The following is a 23,331-nucleotide window of genomic DNA, read 5'->3' as shown; positions in this document are numbered from 1 at the left end:
AGAATACTGGAGTGGGTTGCCACTTCCTTCTCCAGGGGATCTTCCTGATACAGGGATCAAATCTGCATCTCCTGCACTGGCAGGTGGATTCTGTGCCCCTGAGCCACCAGGGCAAAGTAGTGAGGTATTAGTTGCTCAGTTGTGTCCAACCCTTTGTGAGCCGGTGGACTGTAGAGCCTTCTAGGCCCCTCTGTCCATGGAATTCTTCAGGCAAGAAAACTGAAGTGGGTTGTTATTCCTTTCTCCAGGGGATTTTTCCACCCCAGGGATTGAACCCAGGTCTCCTGCATTGCAGGAAGATTCTTTACGGTCTCAGCCACCAGGGGAGCCCTGGTGAGAAAAGTTCTATATCAGTATTAAAGCACACTCTCAGGTAAAAAGAAACAATGCCCTCTGAATCCTACTCACAATAGGTATGAATGACTTCCTGGTTATTTAATTGCCCCTCTTTCCCCAAAAAGCAAAACACTGTAGGGCATACCTAAACAAGAAACACATACCTAGATTCTCATGCTGATTCCACCAAAGTTTGATAAAGTTACCTTCACTTTGCAAGCCTCTGCTATTTTAATTCACAAGAGCTAGACAAGTAATTTCCAAGATTATCCCAATTCTACTATGCTGGTTTCTAAACTGACATTACTGACCAGATGACAGACACAATTCAGTGATATCCTCTCCATTCTGTATACAGGAAGGCAAAGTCCCATTAAACAAATTACTTCCCTGAGTGATTCAATGCTTCGCTAGCTTTTATATCAAAGGCCTTAGTTAACTGGACCTGTAATAACTATAGTCAATTACTTCAGAACAAAGTGGTATCATTTGCTTTAACCACAACTGGCAATCTATAAATACTACATCTTTAAACAGCACAAACCATAACTAACTAATATGGCCTACAACAGATGTCAAATTACTATCTCATTTAGACTTTTTACATATGGGTCTAAAATCCATCTTGAATTAATTTTGTATAGAGTACAAGATATGGGTCATGTACTCATACAATATCCAATTGTTCTACCACCATTTATTGAAAAGACTATCCTTTCTTCACTAAACTCTCTTTGTGTCTTTGTCAAAAATCCAATTGACCTGATTTGTGTGGGTCTATTTCTGTACTCTCCACTCTGCTCTGTAAGTCCTTATTTTCTCCAACACCACAATATCTTGACTTTTGTAGCTTTCCAGTAGATCTGGAAATTAGGTAGACTGTATCTTCCAACTTTATATCCTTCTTTTTAAAAAAAGGAATATTCTAGTTTATTTGCCTTTTCAGATACAATCTTAGGATCACCAAGGGCTTCTCTTGTGGCTCAGCTGGTAAAGAATCTGCCTGCAATGCGGGAGACCTGGATTTGATCCCTGGGTTGGAAAAATCCCCTGGAGAAGGGAAAGGCTACCCAGTTCCAGTATTCAGCCTAGAGAATTCCACGGCTCACAAAGAGTCAGACACGACTGAGAGACTTTCACTAGGATCACCAATTTCTATTAAAAGCTTCTACTGGAATTTTGTTAGAATTGCTCTAAAACTATACATCATTTGTGGGCAGAATGACATCGTTAATATTGAATCATTGATATACCAATTGATAAACATGGTTTATCTCTAAATTTATTTAGGTTTTCTTCGATTTCTTTTATCATTGCTTTATAGTTTGTAACTACAGACTTTGCACATATTTACACCCAAGTTTTTCAAATATTTTGGTAAAATTTCAATTTCTATTTAGCTCAAGCATACCAAAATATGACTAACTTTTATGTACTAACTCTGTATCCTACAACCTTATTAAGTTCACCAGTACTAGTAGCTTTTTTCTGTCGATTCTTCAACACAGGTTGTCTATGAATAGACAATCTTATTTTTTCTTCTTTGAAAAAAATTTTAACTGAAGTATAGCTGCTATACAATAATACTATCTACCATATTGTCGCAAGTTTCTGCATCTATATTCATCAGGGATGCTGGACTATAATCTTTTTCTGCTTTCATTATCAGAGTATTGCTGGCTTCATCAAGAGTTGAGAAGCCCCCACTGCACATTCTGGAAAAGTCTTACACATTTTTTCTTTTTAAGTGCACTTTAGCAGACTGTATTTTTCAAAGAATTTGTCATTTCACCCAGGTGGTCAAATTTATGGACAGAGAGTTATTAGCAGTATTATCTTATTATCCTTTTGTCTGAGGAGTCTTACACAATGTATCCCCTTCCATTTATCACATTTGCAATTTGTGTCTTTTTTTTTTCTCATCTGTCTGGTTAGAGGTTTATTAATTTCATTGTTTTTTTCAACAAAAAATTGGAGATGGATGAAATGGGTGAAGGTGGTCAGAAGGTATAAACTTCCAGTTACAGGGTAAGTAAGATCCAGAGATATAATGTATAGCATGGTGACTACAGTAACAATACTGTAGTCTATGTCTGAAGGCTGCTGAGAGAAATCTTAAGTTAGAGATCTTAAAAAGTTCTTATCACAAGGGGAAAAAAAGTGTAACTATGTCATGATGGATGTTAACTAAACTTACTGTAGTGGTCACTTTGCAATATATACATATACCAAATCATTATATTGTATATCAAAAACTAATACAGTGTTTCTGTCATGTCTCAATAAAAAAACACCTGGTATTGGTTTCACTGATTTCATCTATTGATTTTCTGTTCCCATTTTTATTGATATCTATCTAGTCTTTATTATTTCCTTCCTTATGTTTGCTCTGCTTAAATTTGCTCCTTTTTCTAATTTCTTAAAGGAAAGCTTAGCTCACTGATTGAAGACCTCTTTCTTTCTAGTATAAGCATTTAATGATATAAATTTTCCTCTAAGCTCTGCTTAAATCTGGATCCTACAAATTTTGATATTTTGTAGTTTTATTTTTACTCAGTTTCAGCTATTTTCTAATTTATGCTATATATCACTTCATTTATATTCAAACTGATCTGATAAGCCTTGAACTGTAGGAAAGAGTCTAGGCACAAACATTCACCTTCTGCTTGTTCTTTCAAATGACTTGGGAGAAACTGAGTTTCTAAAAATATATGCAAGGATAGACAACTACCTTAATACTATCCAACTATTTTTTTTCACACCTCCCCACTATCAACGTTTATCCTAACATAAATGCATCATCCAACCACAGCAGTAGGATGATCTGAATTAGAATAATGAACATAAATGTTTCCTTTGGCTAGAATCATGCTGATGTTTCAAAGCCTACATGAGAAGTTTTTATATCTTAAAAGCAGAAAAGAATATACTGGGAAAAAAGTTTCTAATTAGAGGACTTCTTAGAAGATGTAAAAAACCATAACATTCATAACAGATACTCCTTAAAATTAGAATAAAATGTTTTTGAGAAATACCAAACTTTCAAATTATACTTTCTAATTCATGGTTTACAATCATAAGGACGAAAGCCAGGTTTAATATAAAAATAATAATTTAACAAAACAAAGTTTCTATAATTGATATTCTTATTACTTGGTTATTATGTCAAGCAAAAACTATGAGAAAAAGACACTGAAAAAAGGGAGGGCAATGAGTCTGAGATGTGAAATAGCTAATATATAATTTTCTTGAGTAAAAAATATTTTAGATACATGTCCAATAATAAATGCATATGAAAAAATTAACTTGAACATGCAAAAATTCAACAAGGTAAAACAGAAGGTAAATCCCTGGAATTAGGGGAGAACAGCCTAGAAGTGAGAAAGATGAAAAATCAAATGAAAATAACAAACTCAAACTCTTATTCCTGTAATTATATTCTTTGTTGATTAATGCTCTTTTACTTTACTTTTCCTATAATTAATAAACATTTCTACATACACACTGAATTTAATCCCAAATGTTAGGCCTCACAGCCTTACACTCAGAATGGTACTTGTTAAGAAAACCCATGTTCTTGATATTCATTTATTAGTAAAAACTGTTTTATTAGACTCAACCCCAAAGACAAAAATAAACAATAGGTAAACAAAAGCTATAAAAGACCAGACAAAACACCTAAGCCAAGACTACTATTACGAATGATGATGATTCCAGGCTTGCAGAAGGATCCTAATAACTTACCAATAACTCCAAGACTGGTTAGGCGAAGATACTCAAAGGGTCGTGTTTTGCTGACGGTGTGCAAAAAGGGGTATAAAAAAAGTGGGATGTGTGCTGCAAGAAATGCTGACCTGAAAGAAAAAAAGAATTGCATTCTGAGCCTAGAGCTAATTTCTAAGGATTCTGAACATTCAAATTTCCAGGTGGTTAATTTTGTGAGGCCTTTAACATTGCTTGACTGAGAAATCTCTAGGGAAGACGGTTACTGGTCTTTAATTTAGTCCAGTGGTTCTCAGCTGGGGTAATTTTGACCCCCTCGGTCATGTGGCAGTATCTGGAGATATTTTTAGTTGTCACAGCTGAAGTGACTGACATCCACTGGGCAGAGGCTGGGATGCTGCTAAAAATTTTACAGTGCACAGGACAGTCCCCTGTTTTCCCCCTTCTCCTACCACAAAGACTTAATCCAGCCCAAAATGTCAACAGTGTCAAGGCTGAAAAACCCTAGCCTAGACCAATGGTTAAAGGAACACAAAATTTCCCCTGAAACCAGTACCAAGTACTTAAAAACTGATAAAATATCCAACTGCAAATTTTAAATATAGGTCATAAAATGTACTTAAGTGCACAAGAGATTCTCCTATATGTCTTCTCTTACCTAATTTACGAGTGAATAACAATATTAATAATATTCACAGGTACAAGCTGACAAAACCTTATAAACCAAGACAACAAAATAAAGCAGCCACTATCAAGGTTTTATCTGTTACACTTAAATACACTTCTTTGTTAGAGCTTTCAGATAAACCAAGTATCCTAAAAACACTTTTATCTGCAGCTAGTATGTTCAGCAACTAATATGCAATCAGTCTATTACTTTATATAATTTGTAACAGTTACACCTTACAGGAGAGTCAATATCCCAAAATTTTAACTAAATACTCTTTTATTTTTCTTAAGTACTTAAAAGTAATTTTCTTAGCAAAGCTTCTAATGTTCCAAAAGGTCAGTGCCAATCCAGCACTCAGATTTTATAAGGAAAACTTGACAAAGAGAGGAAAGGCTTTAATAAGATGACTATTAAGCACCTTAAGGCCATAAAAGCCACAGAGCAGATTTCTGAACAGAATCTCCCCTTTCTTAATTTGTCAGATACAGCAGTAAGGCAAACATTTCTCAACTTGCACATCAATTCTCATTTATGACAGACGTTGACTAGAATCCTGTGTTCAAAAAGGTTCTGAAGCCAAATCTGGCTTACTATGTGAGAAAAAGTACTGAGTACAGACACTTACTGAATTCCTACTAAATACCATGCACTGTGCCTCATGCATGGCATAGTGATGCCTACCATGGATTCGGGAGCAAGTAGTAGCTGTATACCTGACTTTTCCTGAGAGGTGATCGCCACTCCTTTAAAGTTCCTTACTACCAACAGGCAAAAAGTAAATGAGACAACGGAATATTATTCAGCCTTAAAAAGGAAGGAAATTCTGACATATGCAATATACTGATGAACCTTGAGGACATTATGTTAAGTGAAATAAGCCAATCACAAAAAAGCAAATACTATATGACTCCATTTATAATGAGGTATTCAGAATAGTCAAAATCATAGACAGAAAGAAGAACAGTGGTTACCAGAAGCTAGGGGACAGGGGGATGGGAAGTTATTATTTAATGGGTATAGAGTTTCAGTTTTACAGGATGAATAGAATTACAGAAATGGATGCTGGTGACAGTGGCACATTATTAATGTTGTTTTTTTTTTTTTTTTTTACAGACCCCATGGACTAGCCTATTGGGCTCCTCCGTCCATAGGATTTTCCAGGCAACAGTACTGGAGTGGGTTGCCATTTCCTTCTCCATATTAATGTATTTAAAACTACTGAACTGAACACTTAAAATCAGGACTTCCCAAGTGGTCCAGTGGTTAAGAATCTGCCTTGTAATGCAGGGGATGTGGGTTCGATCCCTGGTTGGGGAACTAAGATACCACATGCTGCAGGACAATTGGGCTCATGTGCCACAACTATTGAGCCTGTATGCCACAACTAGAGAGAAGCCTGCAAGCCACAATGAAAATTTTACATGTTGCAACTAAACCCAACACAGCCAAAAATAAATGAATAAATAAAAATAAAATAAAATGGTTCAAATGATATATTTTATGTTATTTATATTTTACCACAATTAAAAAAATCAATTATAAAAGAACATGTTACTATGGTTGATGCATGTTGATGTTTGGCAGAAACCAACACAATATTGTAAAGCAATTATCCTTCAATTAAAAAAAAAAAAACATGTTAAACAGTACCATATTGCCACTACACCAAAATCTGGTGAAATTAGAGACCAGAAATTCTTCAGGAAAAAAAAAAGTAGGGGTCCTGAAGATCCACACCCACACAGGTGCACCCTCCTGCAAGCCCCTCCTCTCATCATTCTGAAGAAGTTTAGGACCACATTCAATACAAACCTCTACCCACACATCCATCCAAAGTATTTACCTGGTTTCTGGGTGTGATGCCACACATTGCAGTAATGCTAGAGCATTGCAAACTCTGTTAGACTGGTGTGCTGTCAAGGTGGGTGGGTTGATAGATGGATAAATATTTACAATTTCCTAAAAAATGGAAATCAACACCATATGAGCACGGAATAACTTTAATTCCCATGGTATGAAGGCCAACAATTTTAATTTTGTATACCCTATAAGAACAGAACCATCAAAGAGGGGGCAGAAATAAACAATATTCCTTTCATCACAAATATACCTGACTGAGACTATCTGAAACATATTATCCCTAGGAAGATTTCTAAGGAGGGAGCTGTGGTTACCCACACTTTTCCCTATATTCTGCATCATCTGTTGAGGCTTTCACTTGAGGGACACCCCTTCCCCCACCTTTGTCAACACCCTATTTAGGTTGTAGTGATGAGACAGTTGGCCAGAAAATGTCAATAAATCAACCACTTTAACTCATAAAGAAGTTTCTGTTTGGTCATGTAGCAAGTGCAAAAAGGGGGAGATAAGAAAGTATGTACATGTGTGGGGATATGTACAAGCAGCAGAGAACATATGTATTCTCTGTCAAAAGGTGATGATTTGCTGAACACAATTCCATTTATCTTAACTGTAAAATTTTTATACAGAAAATGTTCCCATAAGAAAGACTAGTTTCCTGGGTACATGCAGTACAGATAGAATATGAATTTACCCAACAGATTTTAAAAATTAATCGAATTATTAGGAATGTGGACAATACTTTAAAAGATGATCATATCTTGGTTCTTAGGACTACATCGTATCAATTTATTCCATGGAAATGACTGTTCTAGTCAGAATCAAATATTAGTTATTTATTCTTTAATATACAAGAATACCCACCTTTACTCCTATGGCTGTTATATTTTTACACTAGCATTTTCTTTACCCAGAATATACCTTTCAGTTCTTATACCTCTCTCTCCACCACCATCCCCACTCCACCTCGTTATGCAGTATTATTTTACAGTAATCCTAAAGCTGTGTTTCTCAAAGTGCAGTTCTTACATCACCTACATCAAAATCATCTGGGAGTGGGAGCTGCTTGCTAAAAATACAGAATTTTCATTTTAGACTAAATAAATAAAATCTCCTGCGTAGGATCCAAGGATTTCATTTTAATGAGTATCTTAGATTTTTCTATGATTCTTACAAATGTTAACACTTAAAAAAAAAAACTTACCAAAGTTTTCAAAATCATTTGTACAAAGGCAGAGAGATACAATTGTGATAATTAGAATGAAATGCAACTCATGGCTATATACACTCACCTGTAAAAGTGCTGCAATAGTACCAAATGAATGCCACAGCATGGGTGCAAGGTCAGGAACAGATTCTCGCTTCTTACTTAACTCCAGCAAAGCATTTTCCCTCGTCTCAGGACTGGACAGCTCGTTGATCCACTGATAGATCTTTTCTCTATCCACCTGAGCCAGTGCAGTAGGCACAGGCTTCAAGTGAAAATAAGAAAAGTAAAAGTAAACATGTGAGTTTCATTAGCATCAAACCAAGTCTTACTCTGCTATAGCCTTTAGAGGGAATATATATTTTGTAAATAACAGGGCATCTTTTTTAGAAACATATACTTGATGGAAACTAATTCAATAAAACACACACACTCCTTAATAATACCATATTTGGAAATTTGCCCTAGAGGTATACTTGGGTTGTACTGAAGACATCAGAATGTTTACTGTTGTACTATTTTAAAAGCGGAAAACTTGAAATCTATAAACATCTATCAAAAAAGAACTGGTTAAATATGTATGGGTACATCTTTATTTGGAATACTACACAGCCCTTTAAAAAAGTAATCTCTCTACTGTGCTGATACTAAATAAGAAGCAAAAAAAACAAAGAGTGTAAAATAGCTTACATGCTTCCATTAACACACACATTTATTCTTATATATTTACATACAACATTTCTAGAAGGACACATAAAACGAACAGTAGTTACCTTTAAGGTTAGAATCTATATGGGAGACTTATTTTGCATTGTACACAATAAACTCTTTTACATACAGCTTAAATTTTTTAACCACGTGACTACCATAGTTTTTGAAAGAAAAAGTCACCCCCTACTGCTCTTCATTCCCCAGTAACTCCAGCATCCCCCTCCATTAAGGAGAAAACTTACCTAATTTTGGAAAAGCTCCCCCCTCTAATGATTCTTATACAGACTCTACCGCCATCCCTTGGAGATTTACTCACTATTTACTCATATATAAACTATATAAAGAATATTTCATTACTGTGCTATAAAGAATCTCAATATTCCAATAAAAATTTAAGGACTTCTATAATTCTTCACATTTTCAAACAGACTTGGTTAAGTTCCTTAATTATTCTTACCTGAAAAGTAAGATGAAAGACTAGAAAAATGATTACCACTGCTACTTCAGGCTCTGAGGTCCTAACAAATTCATGGCTATTTCTATCCCGAGCCAAATATTGTTTCACTTCATTTCCCGCATCCCCCAACCATGATTAACAGAGTAGGTAGATAGAAAAGAGATCTACACTTGTAGATTAGACTACGAATGCTCAGAGGAATTAACTTGCTTAGTTCACCCAAGTACAAAGTTGCATGTTCTAATCTTTCTTGAACCATATTACACAGCTTCTTACAGTATTTATTTGTTCCCATAACACCTTAGTGTGATGGAATAGCGACTGACCCATCCCACATGATATAAAGATGAGGAACAAAAAGCACAACTGTCTTCGCTAAAAAACAGAATGAAGTCTAAAGTGGACTCTGAGGGGTACTCACATTTACTCTACTCAAGCTGAACAACCGCCTTCTATAATTAGAAGCTCGATTAGAAGCTTTTAGCTTAATGTTTATCATTTCTCTTGTGTGCTAGAATGAACCACAAAGTGTTCGGCTAAATGGACTATATAGCCTGCAACTTAAGTCCTCCTTAAGTGCCTCAGAGTAATCTGCTAAAAGCTGTTTTGTAATTCCCATCAGTGATGCTCAAGAAAACATGAGGTTCCTAAATGATGTAGAAGGAATAGGGTAGTTCTCTGATCCCCATTCCCAACAGCAATAACAGTATGGTCCATGCATTTGCCTTTCCTATGCTGCCACAGATAGGCCTTCAACTTTAAAAATTATTTTTGGAAACGTAATTCCACCAGAAGATAGGATACATTTATTTAGAGTATTACATCACCTTAAAAGCTCAGTGAAAACAAGGGCTAAAATTGTAGCTTTGGGTCTCCTGCCCACAATCTCTTGGACTACCTACAATCCTGAAGAGGGGAGTACGACAATGTTCCAGCAATATAGCATCTATCCTGATTAGTCATTACTCACTCTTAGAGGCCTGTCATCCAGACACTACCATCAGTAAGCTCCACCATCCTCTCCAGGGTCAACCTATGACTTGTATCCAGCACTCCTGTACCCTATCCCATCCTGGGGAACTCTAGGTGAACACCACCAGGCTGCAATGGTGGTACCAGCTAGTGTATAATGGATTTGGAACTCCAGGCCCTGTCTCCACATATTCCCATTTCCAGAGCTGGTTTGACTCCAACATAGAAGACTGTGCCCCTGAAGTGATGCTGGCACTCTAAAGGGCCAGTGTCTGGTAATCCCTATGGCCATGACCACCGGCTGCCAGTAATACTCCACCTTTTGAAACTACTATGGAAATTTTAGCCTCTATGAGACTTTGGTTCTAAGAGAGCTAGGGAAGTCTGTCAGTTCAGTTGCTCAGTCATGTCCAACTCTTTGTGACCCCATGGACTGCAGCAAACCAGGCTTCCCTGTACATCACCAATACCCAGAGCTTGCTCAAACTCATGTCCATCAAGTTGGTGATGTCACCCAACCATCTCATCCTGCCTTCAATCTCTCCCAGCATCAGAGTCTTATCCAATGAGTCAGTTCTTTGCATCAGGTGGCCAAAGTATTAGAGTTTCAGCTTCAGCGACAGTCTTTCCAATGAATATTCAGGATTGATTTCCTTTAGGATGGACGGGTTGGATCTCCTTGCAGTCCAAGGGACTCTCAAGAGTCCTCTCCAACACCACAATTCAAAAGCATCAATTTTATAAAAAATTAAAAAAAAAAAAAAAGCACCGATTTTTCAGTGCTCAGCTTTCTTCACAGTACAGCTCTCACATCCATACATAACTACTGGAAAAACCATAGATTTGACTAGATGGACCTTTGTTAGCAAAGTAGTGTCTCTGCTTTTTAATATGCTCTCTAGGCTGGTGATAGCTTTTCTTCCAAGGAGCAAGTGTCTTAATTTCATGGCTGCAGTCACCATCTGCAGTGATTTTGGAGCCCAAGAAAATAAAGTCTGTCACTTTTCATTGTTACCCCATCTCTTTGCCATGAAGTGATGTGACTGGATGCCATGAACTTCGTTTTTTGAATGTTGAGTTTCAAGCCAGCTTTTTTTCTCTCTTCTGTCACTATCATCAAGAGGCTCTTTAGTTCCTCTTTACTTTCTACCATAAAGGTGTGGTCATCTGCTTAACTGAGGTTATTGATATTTCTCCCAGCAATCTTGATTCCAGCTTGTGCTTCATCCAGTCTGGCATTTCGCATGATGTACTCTGCATATAAGTTAAATAAGCAGGGTGAGAATATGCAGTCTTGATGTACTCCTTTCCCAATTTGGAATCAGTCTGTTGTTCCATGTCCGGTTCTAACTGTTGCTTCTTGGCCTGCATATAGATTTCTCAGGAGGCAGGTTAGGTGGTCTGGTATTCCCATCTCTTGAAGAATATTCCACAATCTGTTGTAATCTACACAGTCAAAGGCTTTGGCGTAAACAATAAAGCAGTAGATATTTTTCTGGAACTCTCTTGCTTTTTCTATGATCCAGCAGATGTTAGCAATTTGATCTCTGGATCCTCTGTCTTTTCTAAATCCAGCTTGAACATCTGGAAGCTCACGCACAGTTCACATACTGTTGAAGCCTGGCTTGGAGAATTTTGAGCATTACTTTGCTAGTGTATGAGATGAGTGCAATTGTGTGGTAGTTTGAACATTCTTTGGCATTGCCTTTTTTCAGGAATGGAATGAAAACTGACCTTTTCCAGCCCCGTGGCCACTGCTGAGTTTTCCAAATTTGCTGGCATATTGAGTGCAGCACTTTGACAGCATCATCTTTCAGGATTTGAAATAGCTGAACTGGAATTCCATCACCTCCACTAGCTATGTTCGTAGTGATGCTTCCCAACGCCCACCTGACTTTGCATTCCAGATGTCTGGCTCTAGGTGAGTGATCACACCACTGTGGTTATCTGGGTCATGAAGATCTTTTTTGTATAGTTCTTCTGTGTATTCTTGCCACCTCTTCTTAATATCTTCTGCTTCTGTTAGGTCCACAGCATTTCTGTCCTTTATTGTGCCCATCTTTCCATGAAATGTTCCGTTGGTATCTCTACTTTTCTTGAAGAGATCTCTAGTCTTTCCCATTCTATTGTTCTCCTTTATTTCTTTGCACAGATCACTGAGGAAGGCTTTATCTCTCCTTGCTATTCTTTGGGGAGAAGGCAATGGCACCCCACTCCAGTACTCTTGCCTGGAAAATCCCATGGGTGGAGCCTGGTGGGCTGCAGTTCATGGGATTGCTAAGAGTCAGACATGACTGAGTGACTTCACTTTCACTTTTCACTTTCATGCATTGGAGAATGAAATGGCACCCCACTCCAGTGTTCTTGCCTGGAGAATCCCAGGGACGGTGGAGCCTGGTGGGCTGTTGTCTATGGGGTCGCACAGAGTCGGATACGACTGAAGTGACTTAGCAGCAGCAGCTATTCTTTGGAACTCTGCCTTTAAATGGGTGTATCTTTCCTTTTCTCCTTTTCCTTTTCTTTTTCTCTTCTTTCCTCAGCTATGTGTAAGGTCTCCTCAGACAACCATTTTGCCTTTTTTCATTTCTTTTTCTTGAGGGTGGTCTTGGTCACTGCCTCCTGTACAGCGTTACAAACCTCTGTCCATAGTTCTTCAGGCACTCTATCAGATCTAATCCCTTGAATCTATTTCTCACTTCCATTGTATAATCGTAAGGGATTTGATTTAGGTCATACCTGAATGGTCTAGTGGTTTTCCCTACTTTCTTCAATTTAAGTCTGAATTTTGCAATAAGGAGTTCATGATCTGAGCCACAGTCAGCTCCAGGTCTTGTTTTTGCTGACTGTATAAAGCTTCTTCGTCTTTGGCTGCAAAGAATATTATCAATCTGATTTCGTTATTGACCATGTATAGATGTCCATGTGTAGAATCTTCTCTTGTGTTGTTGGACGAGGGTGTTTGCTATGACCAGTGCGTTCTCTTGGCCAAACTGTTGGCCTTGGTCCTGCTTCATTCTGTACTCCAAGGTCAAATCTGCCTGTTACTCCAGGTGTCTCTTGCTTTCCTACTTTTGCATTCCAGTGCCCTATGATGAAAAGGACATCTTTTTGGGGGGTTAGTTCTAGAAGGTCTTGGGAGGTCAGGTCGGTATAATGTGGCCCTCAGGTACAAGCTTAGAGAGGAGCTTCTGCAGCCACACTAACAAGGAAAAGGACGCAGTGAGGGCAGTTTGGTACCAGAAAACAGCTGAGGTAGGGACCTTCCTTTTCATCACCCCCGATGAATTTTGCCCCAGATTTAATAGCAGAAGTTAGTTTAAACCCACTGAATACCTATTTGTTATGGGATAAATAGTTATTTTTTTAAAAGTGGGAGTTCACATACATAGCGCTTACTCTATTAGGCAATATCTTAAATAAATGCTCATTATCACAGTCATTTCTTAGATGAGAAAACTGAGAAGTTACTTAAAAGTTAAGTGGCAAAGCTCAGAATCTGAATTCAGGTGGTCGGGCAGCAAAGTCCATACTCTTAACTGCCTTGCGAATGCTGCTTCTCACTTCTTTAAAGATTCAGTTCAGTTCAGTCGCTCAGTCATGTCCGACTCTTTGTGACCACATGAATCCCAGCACGCCAGGCCTCCCTGTCCATCACCATCTCCCGGAGTTCACTCAGACTCACGTCCATCTAGTCAGTGATGCCATCCAGCCATCTCATCCTCTGTCATCCCCTTCTCCTCCTGCCCCCAATCCCTCCCAGCATCAAAGTCTTTTCCAATGAGTCAACTCTTCGCATGAGGCGGCCAAAGTACTGGAGTGTCCTTCCAACCAAATCCCAGGGCTGATCTCCTTCAGAATGGACTGGTTGGATCTCCTTGCAGTCCAAGGGATTCTCAAGAGTCTTCTCCAACACCACAGTTCAAAAGCATCAATGCTTCGGCACTCAGCTTTCTTCACAGTCCAACTCTCACATCCATAACATGACCACTGGAAAAACCATAGCTTTGACTGGACAGACCTTTGTTGGCAAAGTAATGTCTCTGCTTTTCAATATGCTATCTAGGTTGCTCATAACTTTCCTTCCAAGGAGTAAGCATCTTTTAATTTCATGGCTGCAGTCATTAGGTCTAATCTAAAGAAAACTTTCCAAAGAAACTATTTCCTGTGACTCTGTGACAATAAAGATACGGAATACATAAAAACCGCAAACAAAAATGAAAACACTACTGTTGTTAGTTCAGCAGAATCTGATAAACAACCAGCACCCAATATCATTGATACTAAGAGAAATTTTCTTCTTAATGAGATTTGAGGTACTTAATAACCATCATTGTAATGGGAAGGGTCAATTATAGTTTGACATAATTCCCTACATCAAATCAAGGTTCAAATGGGCATAATTTAGCTAGTGCTGGCCATCAACATCCACCCACACACAAACATACACACTCCTTCCCTACCTCTACCAACACATCAACAAGTAATTTTGTAACATACAAGGAAATTTAGTTTTTTGGAGAATAAAAATATTACAACCCCCTTTTTTTTACCCTGAGGTTTGCAGGATCTTCAGTTCCCTGACCAGGTACTGAATCTAGGACCTGGAAGTGAGATCGCTGGGTTCTAACCACTGGACTGCCAGGGCATTCCCTACTTTTTACATTTTGAACTATGCACTGATTTCCATATTAATTTATATTACTAGACAACTGATAAAATACTTTGTACATCATCCCTGAATAAAATCCCAAGGCACAACTCCAACATCTCACTAGATCTTTAATTTTATTTATTTTTGGCTGCACTGGGTCTTTGTTGCTTTGAAGGGCTTCCTCTAGTTACAGTGAGCAGGGGCTACTCTTTGTTGCAGTGGGCGGGCTTCTCATTGCAGTGGCTTCTCTTGCTGTGGAGCTCTAGGTGCGTGGGCTTCAGTAGCTGTAGTATTCGGGCTTGGTAGCTGTGGCTCACAGGCTCAGTCCCTTCACAGCATGCGGAATCCTTCAGGACCAGGGATCGAACCAGTTTCCCTTGCACTGGCAGGTTCCCATCCACTGTGCCATCAGGGAAGTCCTCACTTGATCTTGATGGCAATATTAACTAAAAGCCGATGCATCTGCCTCTCCTTCTGAAGCCCAAAGACTATTTACACCTTTCACAAAAATGACTAGGGCTTCCCTGGTGGCTCAAAGGTTAAAGTGTCTGCCTCCAATGCAGGAGACCCGGGTTCGATCCCTGGGTCGGGAAGATCCCCTGGAGAGGGAAATGGTAACCCACTCCAGTATTCTTGCCTGGAGAATCCCATGGATGGAGAAGCCTGGTAGGCTACAGGCCATGGGGTCACAAAGAGTCGGACACAACTGAGCGACTTCACTTTCACAAAAATACGAATCTGAAAATTGATGACTTCCTAAAAGGGAATGGGATGTAAAAGAGAAGGTAGGGTAGATGAGGAAAGAGAGGGAACTGTATTATACTCTTATTTTTTAAATTAGTTTACGTATTTAGGCTGTGCTGGGTCTTTGTTGGTGGCTCGTGAGCTTTCTCTAGTTATAGGGTGGGGGCTTCTCGTTGCCATGGCTTCTGTTTCAGAACACAATCTCTAGGGCACTTGGGTTTCAGTAGTTTCAGCAGGTGGGCTCAGGACTTATGGTACCTGGGCTCTAGAGCACAGGCTCAACAGTTGTGGCACACTAGCTGTGGGCCTAGCTGCTCCATGGTATGTGAAATACTCCTGGATCAGTTATCAAACCTGTGTCTTCTGCATTGGCAGGCAGATTCTTTACCAGTGAACCACGAGGAAAGCCCTGAATTGTACTCTTTAAAACATGGTTTCACTGAACGATCACAGCATCATGGTATCACCCTCATTTTACAGCTGATGGAACTATGAGTAAACAGTGGGCAGATTTCTGCCCTCCTCCAGTTCTCTATTTAAAGATCACCTCTAAAGATTCTTAGTTCAGATGCTACAATTCTTCTAATTTATCATTTACTAATATACCTCTGAGGCTGTGGCTGATACAAACTCAATCTACTTGCACATACCATCCAGTGACAAAGAAGCAAATTCATCTAACTTACCTTTTGGAAACTGGGGCTTCCCTGGTGGCTCAGATGGTAAAGAATCTATCTGCAATGCAGGAGACCCAGGTTCAATCCCTTGGTTGGGAAGACCCCCTGGAGAAGGGAATGGTTACCCACTCCAGTATTCTTGCCTGGAGAATTCCATGGACAGGGGAGCCTGGCAGGCTACACAGTCCATGGGAACACAGAGTTGGACACAACTGAGCAACTTTCACTTTCACCTTTTGGAGACTACCTAACTTAAACACACTAACAACAGAATACTACCACACAAGCAGAGGTTAGCAATTTCTGAATCAAATGAAATTTCTAGATCATTTCCTCAGAAAAATACACAATTGTAAACTGTCTTGCATGTAATTTACATTTACCTAAAATTTACAAGTAATTCCAGGGAATTCATAGAGTCTACCTATAATCCATTAAATAGACCTAGGACTAAGAACCTGTTTATCAGGTTTAAGACTAGGAAAGACCCTGGGACTTCCCAAGTGGTCCAGTAGTTAGAGGACTCCGCACTTCCACTACAGGGGGCCCAGGTTCAATTGTTGGTTGGATTGAGCCTCGTGTATGGCCAAAAAAAGTTAAAAAGAAAAAAAAAAATCAGAAAGACCTCAATTAGCCAGTAACAACACAAGTACCTAACTGGAATGCACACTAGATTGGGAGCTAGAAGTGGTTTCAAAACGGTTTTGCCATTTCTAGAATTGTGCTACCTACAATAAATCATTTACTTTTCTGAGCCTCAATATTCACTGGTTAAATGAGGGAACTATATTAAATAATTAAGTCTTAGTTGCCTCTAAAATCTCAGAACTTTCTTTAAAGTGACAGACTACATGGCTACCAAACAATTTTACTGAGGCATAATTTGCATACAATAAGACTGTTATATGTACTCATTTAAGTATACATGTCAATGAATTTTGAGATATCTATATACCAGAGTAACCACCACTGCAATTAAGATACATTACTGGACACTCCATTATCCCCCCAAATTCTCTATACTTCTTTCAGTAAACCCCACATTCAGCCCTCCATAAACTAGGTTTGACTTTTCTAGGAACTTTTAATAGGAGGCAATATTTACTGAACATACTAAGTGCCAGTCACTGTGGATTACCTCAAATTATTCTCAAAATTCTAAAAGGAAAGAGGTTCAGGGGATTTAACTTACTGGAGTTCACATAAGCAAGTATATGGCAGAATTACATTTAAACTCTAGTCTACTAACACTTGTCTCTAGAATCAGTGAGCCCTACTTAGTCCACAGGACTGAAATCACAAATATCCCAAGCTGAAGAAATTTAATATTTAAGAACCCAATATAGAACTTTAAGCTTGATATTCTGTTGCAGTTGGATTTGAGTAAATAGTGGGATCAATGAACATACCCAGAAACAAAGTCATCTATGAGAAGTCTGATTTGGACTATTAGTTATCATCCTCAAAACTTTCAAGATCAGAAACAAGATCAATTATATTTAATTATATGCTCATATATAACCTGCTTAAAGTCAGTGGTCCTTTTCTTTTAATAGATTAAAAGGAAAAAAAAAATTTTTTTTTAAGTTCATACTATCAAAACTCAGGAGGGACTCATTCTCTTCTTACCTGTCTATTGGTTTATATGTGAAAAATGTTATTTCAAGTAAATTTTTTCTTTCAATGAAGCCTAACATACGCAAGACATTTACCAAAGTGAGTCACTAATGGTTAACTCCAAGTGTCACAAACACAAACTCCAATTAACTATACTGATAGTTGGTCTCCCACTTCTAAAAAACCTTAACACAATGTGAAAAGGAGAAAGATATTTATAACTTAAAAAGAGACCTACATTTACCCATAAATGGGAAAGAAATATGATCCCTCCTGAGTAAATTTTAAAAAGTTGTTGATGGCTTTCTTAAACAGAAAATGGCTAAATCTATCAGCAAAATTTCATGTTCAAGGGCCAAAAAAACAACAGTTGGTTTTCTTATCGATGAATATGTGACAGTGAATACAAAATGGAATTTTGTATTCCAGACTGTACTCTGACTGAAATAGAGATTATTTTCCAAAGTCTGGAGAAGGCTCAACACATGGCTTTTGGTGTCTATATAATGATGATACAATAAGAAAACTCACTTTCTTAACAGCGCCAAAGGGAAATACCAAATTAGCTTAATATTTGTATCTTTATAAAAGAAGGGCCAGAATGTTCTTCAAAATAACTTTTAAAAATGGAAGTGAATAAACAAAGACAATTCGGTCAACTTGCTTAAATCTTCAACAGGAGACAAAGAAGGAGACAGTGTCTAAATTAGATACTTCAGAGTGCATAATGTTCTTTTTACTTGCCAAAGAAGAGGGTATCTGGGAGTCCAGCACTGCTTCAGCAGAGATATGAAATGACCAATGCAGCTGCTAGTTACACAGTGAGGGAAAACAAGGGTTTAAGAACGTTAGAACTGCCACTGGAAATTTAAAAAAGAGCATATACAGTGCATCTCCTAAAGGCTTACTTTTGGCTGTTTTAGATCACCAGCATAACATTCGTTACAGAAGATTCATGGTATACGTGAAAATTTGTGGTTCTGTTAAGCTGAAGCAAACTTCAAGGTCCATAGCAAGTGATTTGTTACTTTGCTGATGCAAGAATTAGAGTCCGAAGGCTGAATTCTGGGAGCAAGTCATTTAACCAGTGAATGAACCCAGTCAACCACTTCAGTTCAGTTGTTCAGTCGTGTCTGACTCTGCAACCCCATGAATCGCAGCACACCAGGCCTCCCTGTCCATCACTGGCTAGCACTTTCTTATTCTTATTTAATACAATACTGTGTGGTACTTCTGTTTTTATTTTGTTAGATTTGAGAACGTAATTATATTCTGTGATGGCAATAATGAAGACATTAGGACGAAGTATTCTGTAAAGAATGAAGAGTCCAACCTACTTGAAATTATTGGCATAATATCAAGAGTCAATATTTAAGATATCCCAAATGATCTCAATTCCTCCAATCAGTGAATAACATACTGCATTCATATGTGATCACATTCTCCTTTGATACTACTGCCTCCCTAGATGAAGTCATTATTTATTTGCAATTAAAAAAAAAAGGTATACACAAACACAAATTTTCATCGTTAGACAGAAAGTAAGCATCTTCTCAAGCAGTTTAGATTATTGTAGGCACTGTTGGATGTCTTATTGACACAATTTTTAGTGAGGAATATACACCATCAGAGGATGAGATGGCTGGATGGCATCACTGACTCAATGGACATGAGTTTGAGTAAGCTCAGGAGTTGGTGATGGACACTGAGGCCTGGTATGCCACAGTCCACGGGGTCAGACGTGACCGAGCGACTGAACTGAACTGATATACCATCAGTGTCCCTTTAACCAGATGAGAATACAGTCAGTTTAGCCTAAAGGAAGGCACTAAGGATTGGGAAAGGGGTGGCTCAACTTTTTTTTGCTTCAGTCTCTTTATTAACCAAATATTCCAGTGAATAAATAGTACAAATGAACTTAAAGAGCGTTTCTGTAGTCCAAATAGCAAAACCGGTGAAAAAAACACCAAAAGTTCAATTTCTTAATAAAGGTAAGTCACTGTAAATTTAATTGAAGAAACATGCATTGAATATTTTAAGTAATGAACCAGAGCTCTAATGGCTGTTTGAAAGATGTATTAGGGAGCAACTGAAAAGAAAAGTTTAATAGGTAGAGACTGGGGAGGCACAGGGCAAACAGCAGCTTGGTATCAAAACCTAGAGAAGTCACAATCAGATTCTGAGACATAGACAAGCCAACCTTAGAATTCTTTGTTTAAACTGTCCCCTCCAACCAGCAGCAACCTCATTTTCTGACTGGCTTCTTCTCATGTTAGTCACTGAGTCCTGTCCAACTCTTTGCAAACCCTCTGTCCATGGAATTATCCAGGCAAGAATACTGGAATGGGTAACCATTCCCTTCTACAAGGGGTCTTCCTGACCCAGGGATCAAACCCAGGTCTCCTGCATTGCAGGCAGATTCTTTACTGTTGTATTACATGTAAAATGTGGAAGAAACAAAAAAGCTGGAGAAACTGCAGTCACCTAGTTAAGAGATTATATAAAAGGTACCTCACCCCGTTAAGTTTCAAACACTTTAGAAAGAAGGTGCCAGGAGGCAGAGACGCCACTAGCCCTGGAAATGACAAGGCTGTCTGTAACCTAGTCATACCCAACTCACTTTTAAACTTTAACTTTTGTCTTCTATTAAGGATTTATGTCATTTTACCTGGAAATGCAACCTCAGTATATTATTCTCTCTTTAAGCCACTTTGCCTTGATGCAACTGAAAAAAGTTGGATAAGCATTCGGAAGAGTGTGCTCAAATCACATGATACTGTCTGCCCATCACGGCTATTTATTCTCAGTGGTCACTGCCCTCATCAATACCCCGGCATTCAGCAAAAATATTTGAGCCCTTACTTGGTGCCAGGAACTGTCCTGGCACTGAAGTAGTCATATAAATAGGTTCTACATGATCCCTGTCCCTGACCTCAAAAGGGGGACAAATAAATGAATCAAAACTTGGTTAAAGCTTAAGTAGAAAAGATGGAACGGCGGCCAGTTGTAGCTGGAGCCTGCAAAGCAATGTGATGAGACTGAAAACAGGGGTAAGGAACATTAACGCTCAGGGAGGGCCTTGTAGGCAATGCAAAGTGTTTGGGTTTTACCTCAACAAAACGGGAAACCTCAGGATTACTTTAGCTAGGTTGTGTGTTTGTCGCTCAGTCGTGTCCACCTCTGTGCGACCCCACGGACTGTATGTAGCCTGCCAGGCTCCTCCGTCCATGGGATTTTCCAGGCAAGAATACTGGACTGGGTTGTCATCGTCTCCAGGGTACCTTCCCGACCCAGGGATCGAACCCAGGTCTCCCGCACTGCAGGCAGACTCTACCCTCTGAGCCACAGTGCATGGTTATTAGGAGTTTACACTGTTTTTCTTGATCAAAGATCACGCTGGTAAAAAGAGATGTATGAAAAAAGGTTTTAAACGCAGAGAACCGTAAGTCAGACATCCTAACTAGTCACTTGTTCAGGTCTCGGATTTTGTATCTGTAGAGCAAGTGGTTTAAGCTAGAAGCCGTTTCCTCCCCGCCGCGATGTGCCTAGGCAGGGAGGGTCAGATGCACCTAGGAAGTCCCCTCGTCCCCGCCAACGCCAAGCACGCAAACGGCGGCCTAAAAGTGTTGGTAGAGCAATCAATCAATGAATGGCCCCTCTGGGCCGCAAGGAAGGCGCTCCAGCCGCGCGACCAGGCCCCGGGGCCGGAAAAGAACGCGCTACACCGAGCCAGAGGCCGCGAGAGCCGGCCGGCAGGGAGAGTGGGGTTAGGCTCCGTCACAGCCAAGCTCAGCGAGGAGGGGGGCCGGGTCCTCGCGGGTTAGGGCTGGAGGACTCTTGGCCTGCCACAGGGAGCTAGGAGAAAAGGCCGAAACGCGGGGCTGAGGAGAGGTTTGGGGCCCAGGCTGGGCCGCCCAGTCACTTACCGCAGCCGTCGCCAGACTGTGCATGTTGGGAGAGGACGCCGCTCTCCTCCCACTGCCGGACGCGCCAAGCCGCGTCCCAGCTTCAGCGCCTCAGCCGCCGAAGATGATGACACGCCGCAGCCGCCATCCGCCTCCGGCTCGCTCCGCCCCCTCCGCAGCCCTCTGACCTTTCACCTCTGACCCCGCCCACCAACCTCTTCCCGCCCCCACCCCCCCAGCTCCTGGAGTTAATCCTTGAGTCTGTTTTGCCCCTGAAGTTTCAAGACCGGAAGGACACCCGCCTCCTGCTAGTCTCCCCCATCCCCAGCTTGGAGCTGGTATCTCCAGAGAAGGGCGTGAACTCTGACCTTCCTCCGGAGGCCAGTGAAGGGCGGGAAAAACCGGGCAGACCGGGAGGACAACAGTGCGCATGCCCAACTGGACTCTGTAGGAGGGAAATGGTAGGAAGGCGAAAAGTGCGTGCAGTAGAGAGTGCGCGTGCGTACTACGGTCCGGGCAGGGGCGGGGCTACCTCGGCGTGATTTCGCCCGGTACTAGGGCGGGGAGAGGGCGTAGAAAGGGCGGAGTTTCCAGGCTTGCGCGCACGCGCTACTCCTTTCGCGTCGGGTGTGCGTGCGTGCGTGCGTGTTTGCGTGTGGTCACAGTTCCCGCCATCAGCCGCTCTCCCTAACTGGGGGGCTGAGCGGCCCCTCTCCGTGCCCGGCGTCCCTTCCTTCGCGACCCCCAGCTCCTCCCCCTCCACGCGGACTCCGTGCTTCCGGCAGGCCTGTCCAAAGCTCGGACTCGCAGGTACAGGTAAGGCGGGCCCGGCGAGCGTCTCAACGGAGCCGTTTTACCCTGCCCCCCCCCCCGCCCCTCACTTCTCGCCCCGTGCGGTCCGCCCACTCGGCGTTCACTCTTCTGGAGTTCACCGGCTGCGGTTCAGCCCACCCCCGTTCCCGCGACGCCCTCTGTCGCCTCACAGGTACTCCACTTGTGTGTTCCCCCAGGCTTTTCCTCTCCTTTGACCGGGTCTTTACTGTCACTCGCTCCCCTCCGTGACCCGAACCTGGCCCCTCTTTGCTGGGGGCTGTTGTTGTCCGTCACTCGCCCTTTAGCGAGGCCTGCTATCTCTTCAGGTGACTTCCGTTGCCGCATGTCCATCGGGCCTTGGGATATGATACTGTTTCACTTTCTTGGCTATTCTTCACCTCTCTCCTAGTCATCTTTCACTCAAAGGCATGGATTATATTTTTTTTCGTGCCTTTGGTTGTTCCCCATCTCTAGCCATCAAATCAGGTTGTCAGGTTTACCTATTTTAGGTCATGATCTGTGAAAGGAAATAATAATTTATGACAAAATCCTCTGTCTAGAAAGTTGGTCTGTGGGTGGTTTTGTAATCCTTTCAAAATTTAGGCTCCGTGTAAATGCCTCTTGGGGGTGGCAGTGTCTGACATGCCTCTAACTGGAAGAGCTGTCTGAACAGAGGATGTCAAGTAGGCAATTGGATTATACTGGGGTTGGAGCTTAGTTGTAAGCTGGGTGTATAGATAAATGTGTGTGTGTGTGTATATATATAAACATCACCTATATGTAGTTGATAGTAATTGATGTAATTGATAGTAATTGAAGCCATGGATGTGGATGAAATTGCCTGAGGAGAGTGCATTGCTAAAAAGGAAAGGGACCTAGGATGGAGCGCTGAGGGATTCTTGGTGTTTAGTAACCTGATAGAGGAGTGCAGGTTTTGCAGAAAAGGTGAAAGAAGTTGTCAATGATGTTGAATTCTGTTGAAAGGTAA

General features: G+C 40.5%; 1 protein-coding gene across 1 annotated transcript in view; it reads right to left on the bottom strand.

Moving 5' to 3' along the window:
• The window catches only part of CNOT9 (CCR4-NOT transcription complex subunit 9), a 31,054-nt gene extending 9,364 nt beyond the window's left edge, over positions 1 to 21,690 (bottom strand). Inside the window, exons 1-4 of the mRNA XM_052659944.1 lie at positions 21,552 to 21,690; positions 7,882 to 8,061; positions 6,573 to 6,688; positions 4,081 to 4,190 (exon numbers count right to left, since the gene is read on the bottom strand). Of these exons, the coding sequence (XP_052515904.1) occupies positions 4,081 to 4,190; positions 6,573 to 6,688; positions 7,882 to 8,061; positions 21,552 to 21,575 (430 nt within the window). The 5' untranslated portion in view covers positions 21,576 to 21,690. The remainder of the gene's footprint in view (positions 1 to 4,080; positions 4,191 to 6,572; positions 6,689 to 7,881; positions 8,062 to 21,551) is intronic.
• Positions 21,691 to 23,331: the final 1,641 nt, after the last annotated feature.

Source organism: Budorcas taxicolor, chromosome 2, assembly GCF_023091745.1.
Source record: "Budorcas taxicolor isolate Tak-1 chromosome 2, Takin1.1, whole genome shotgun sequence".
In the NCBI taxonomy this organism is placed as follows: Eukaryota; Metazoa; Chordata; class Mammalia; order Artiodactyla; family Bovidae; genus Budorcas; species Budorcas taxicolor.
Note: the sequence above shows the minus strand (reverse complement) of the source record. Positions and strands in the feature narration are given on the sequence as shown.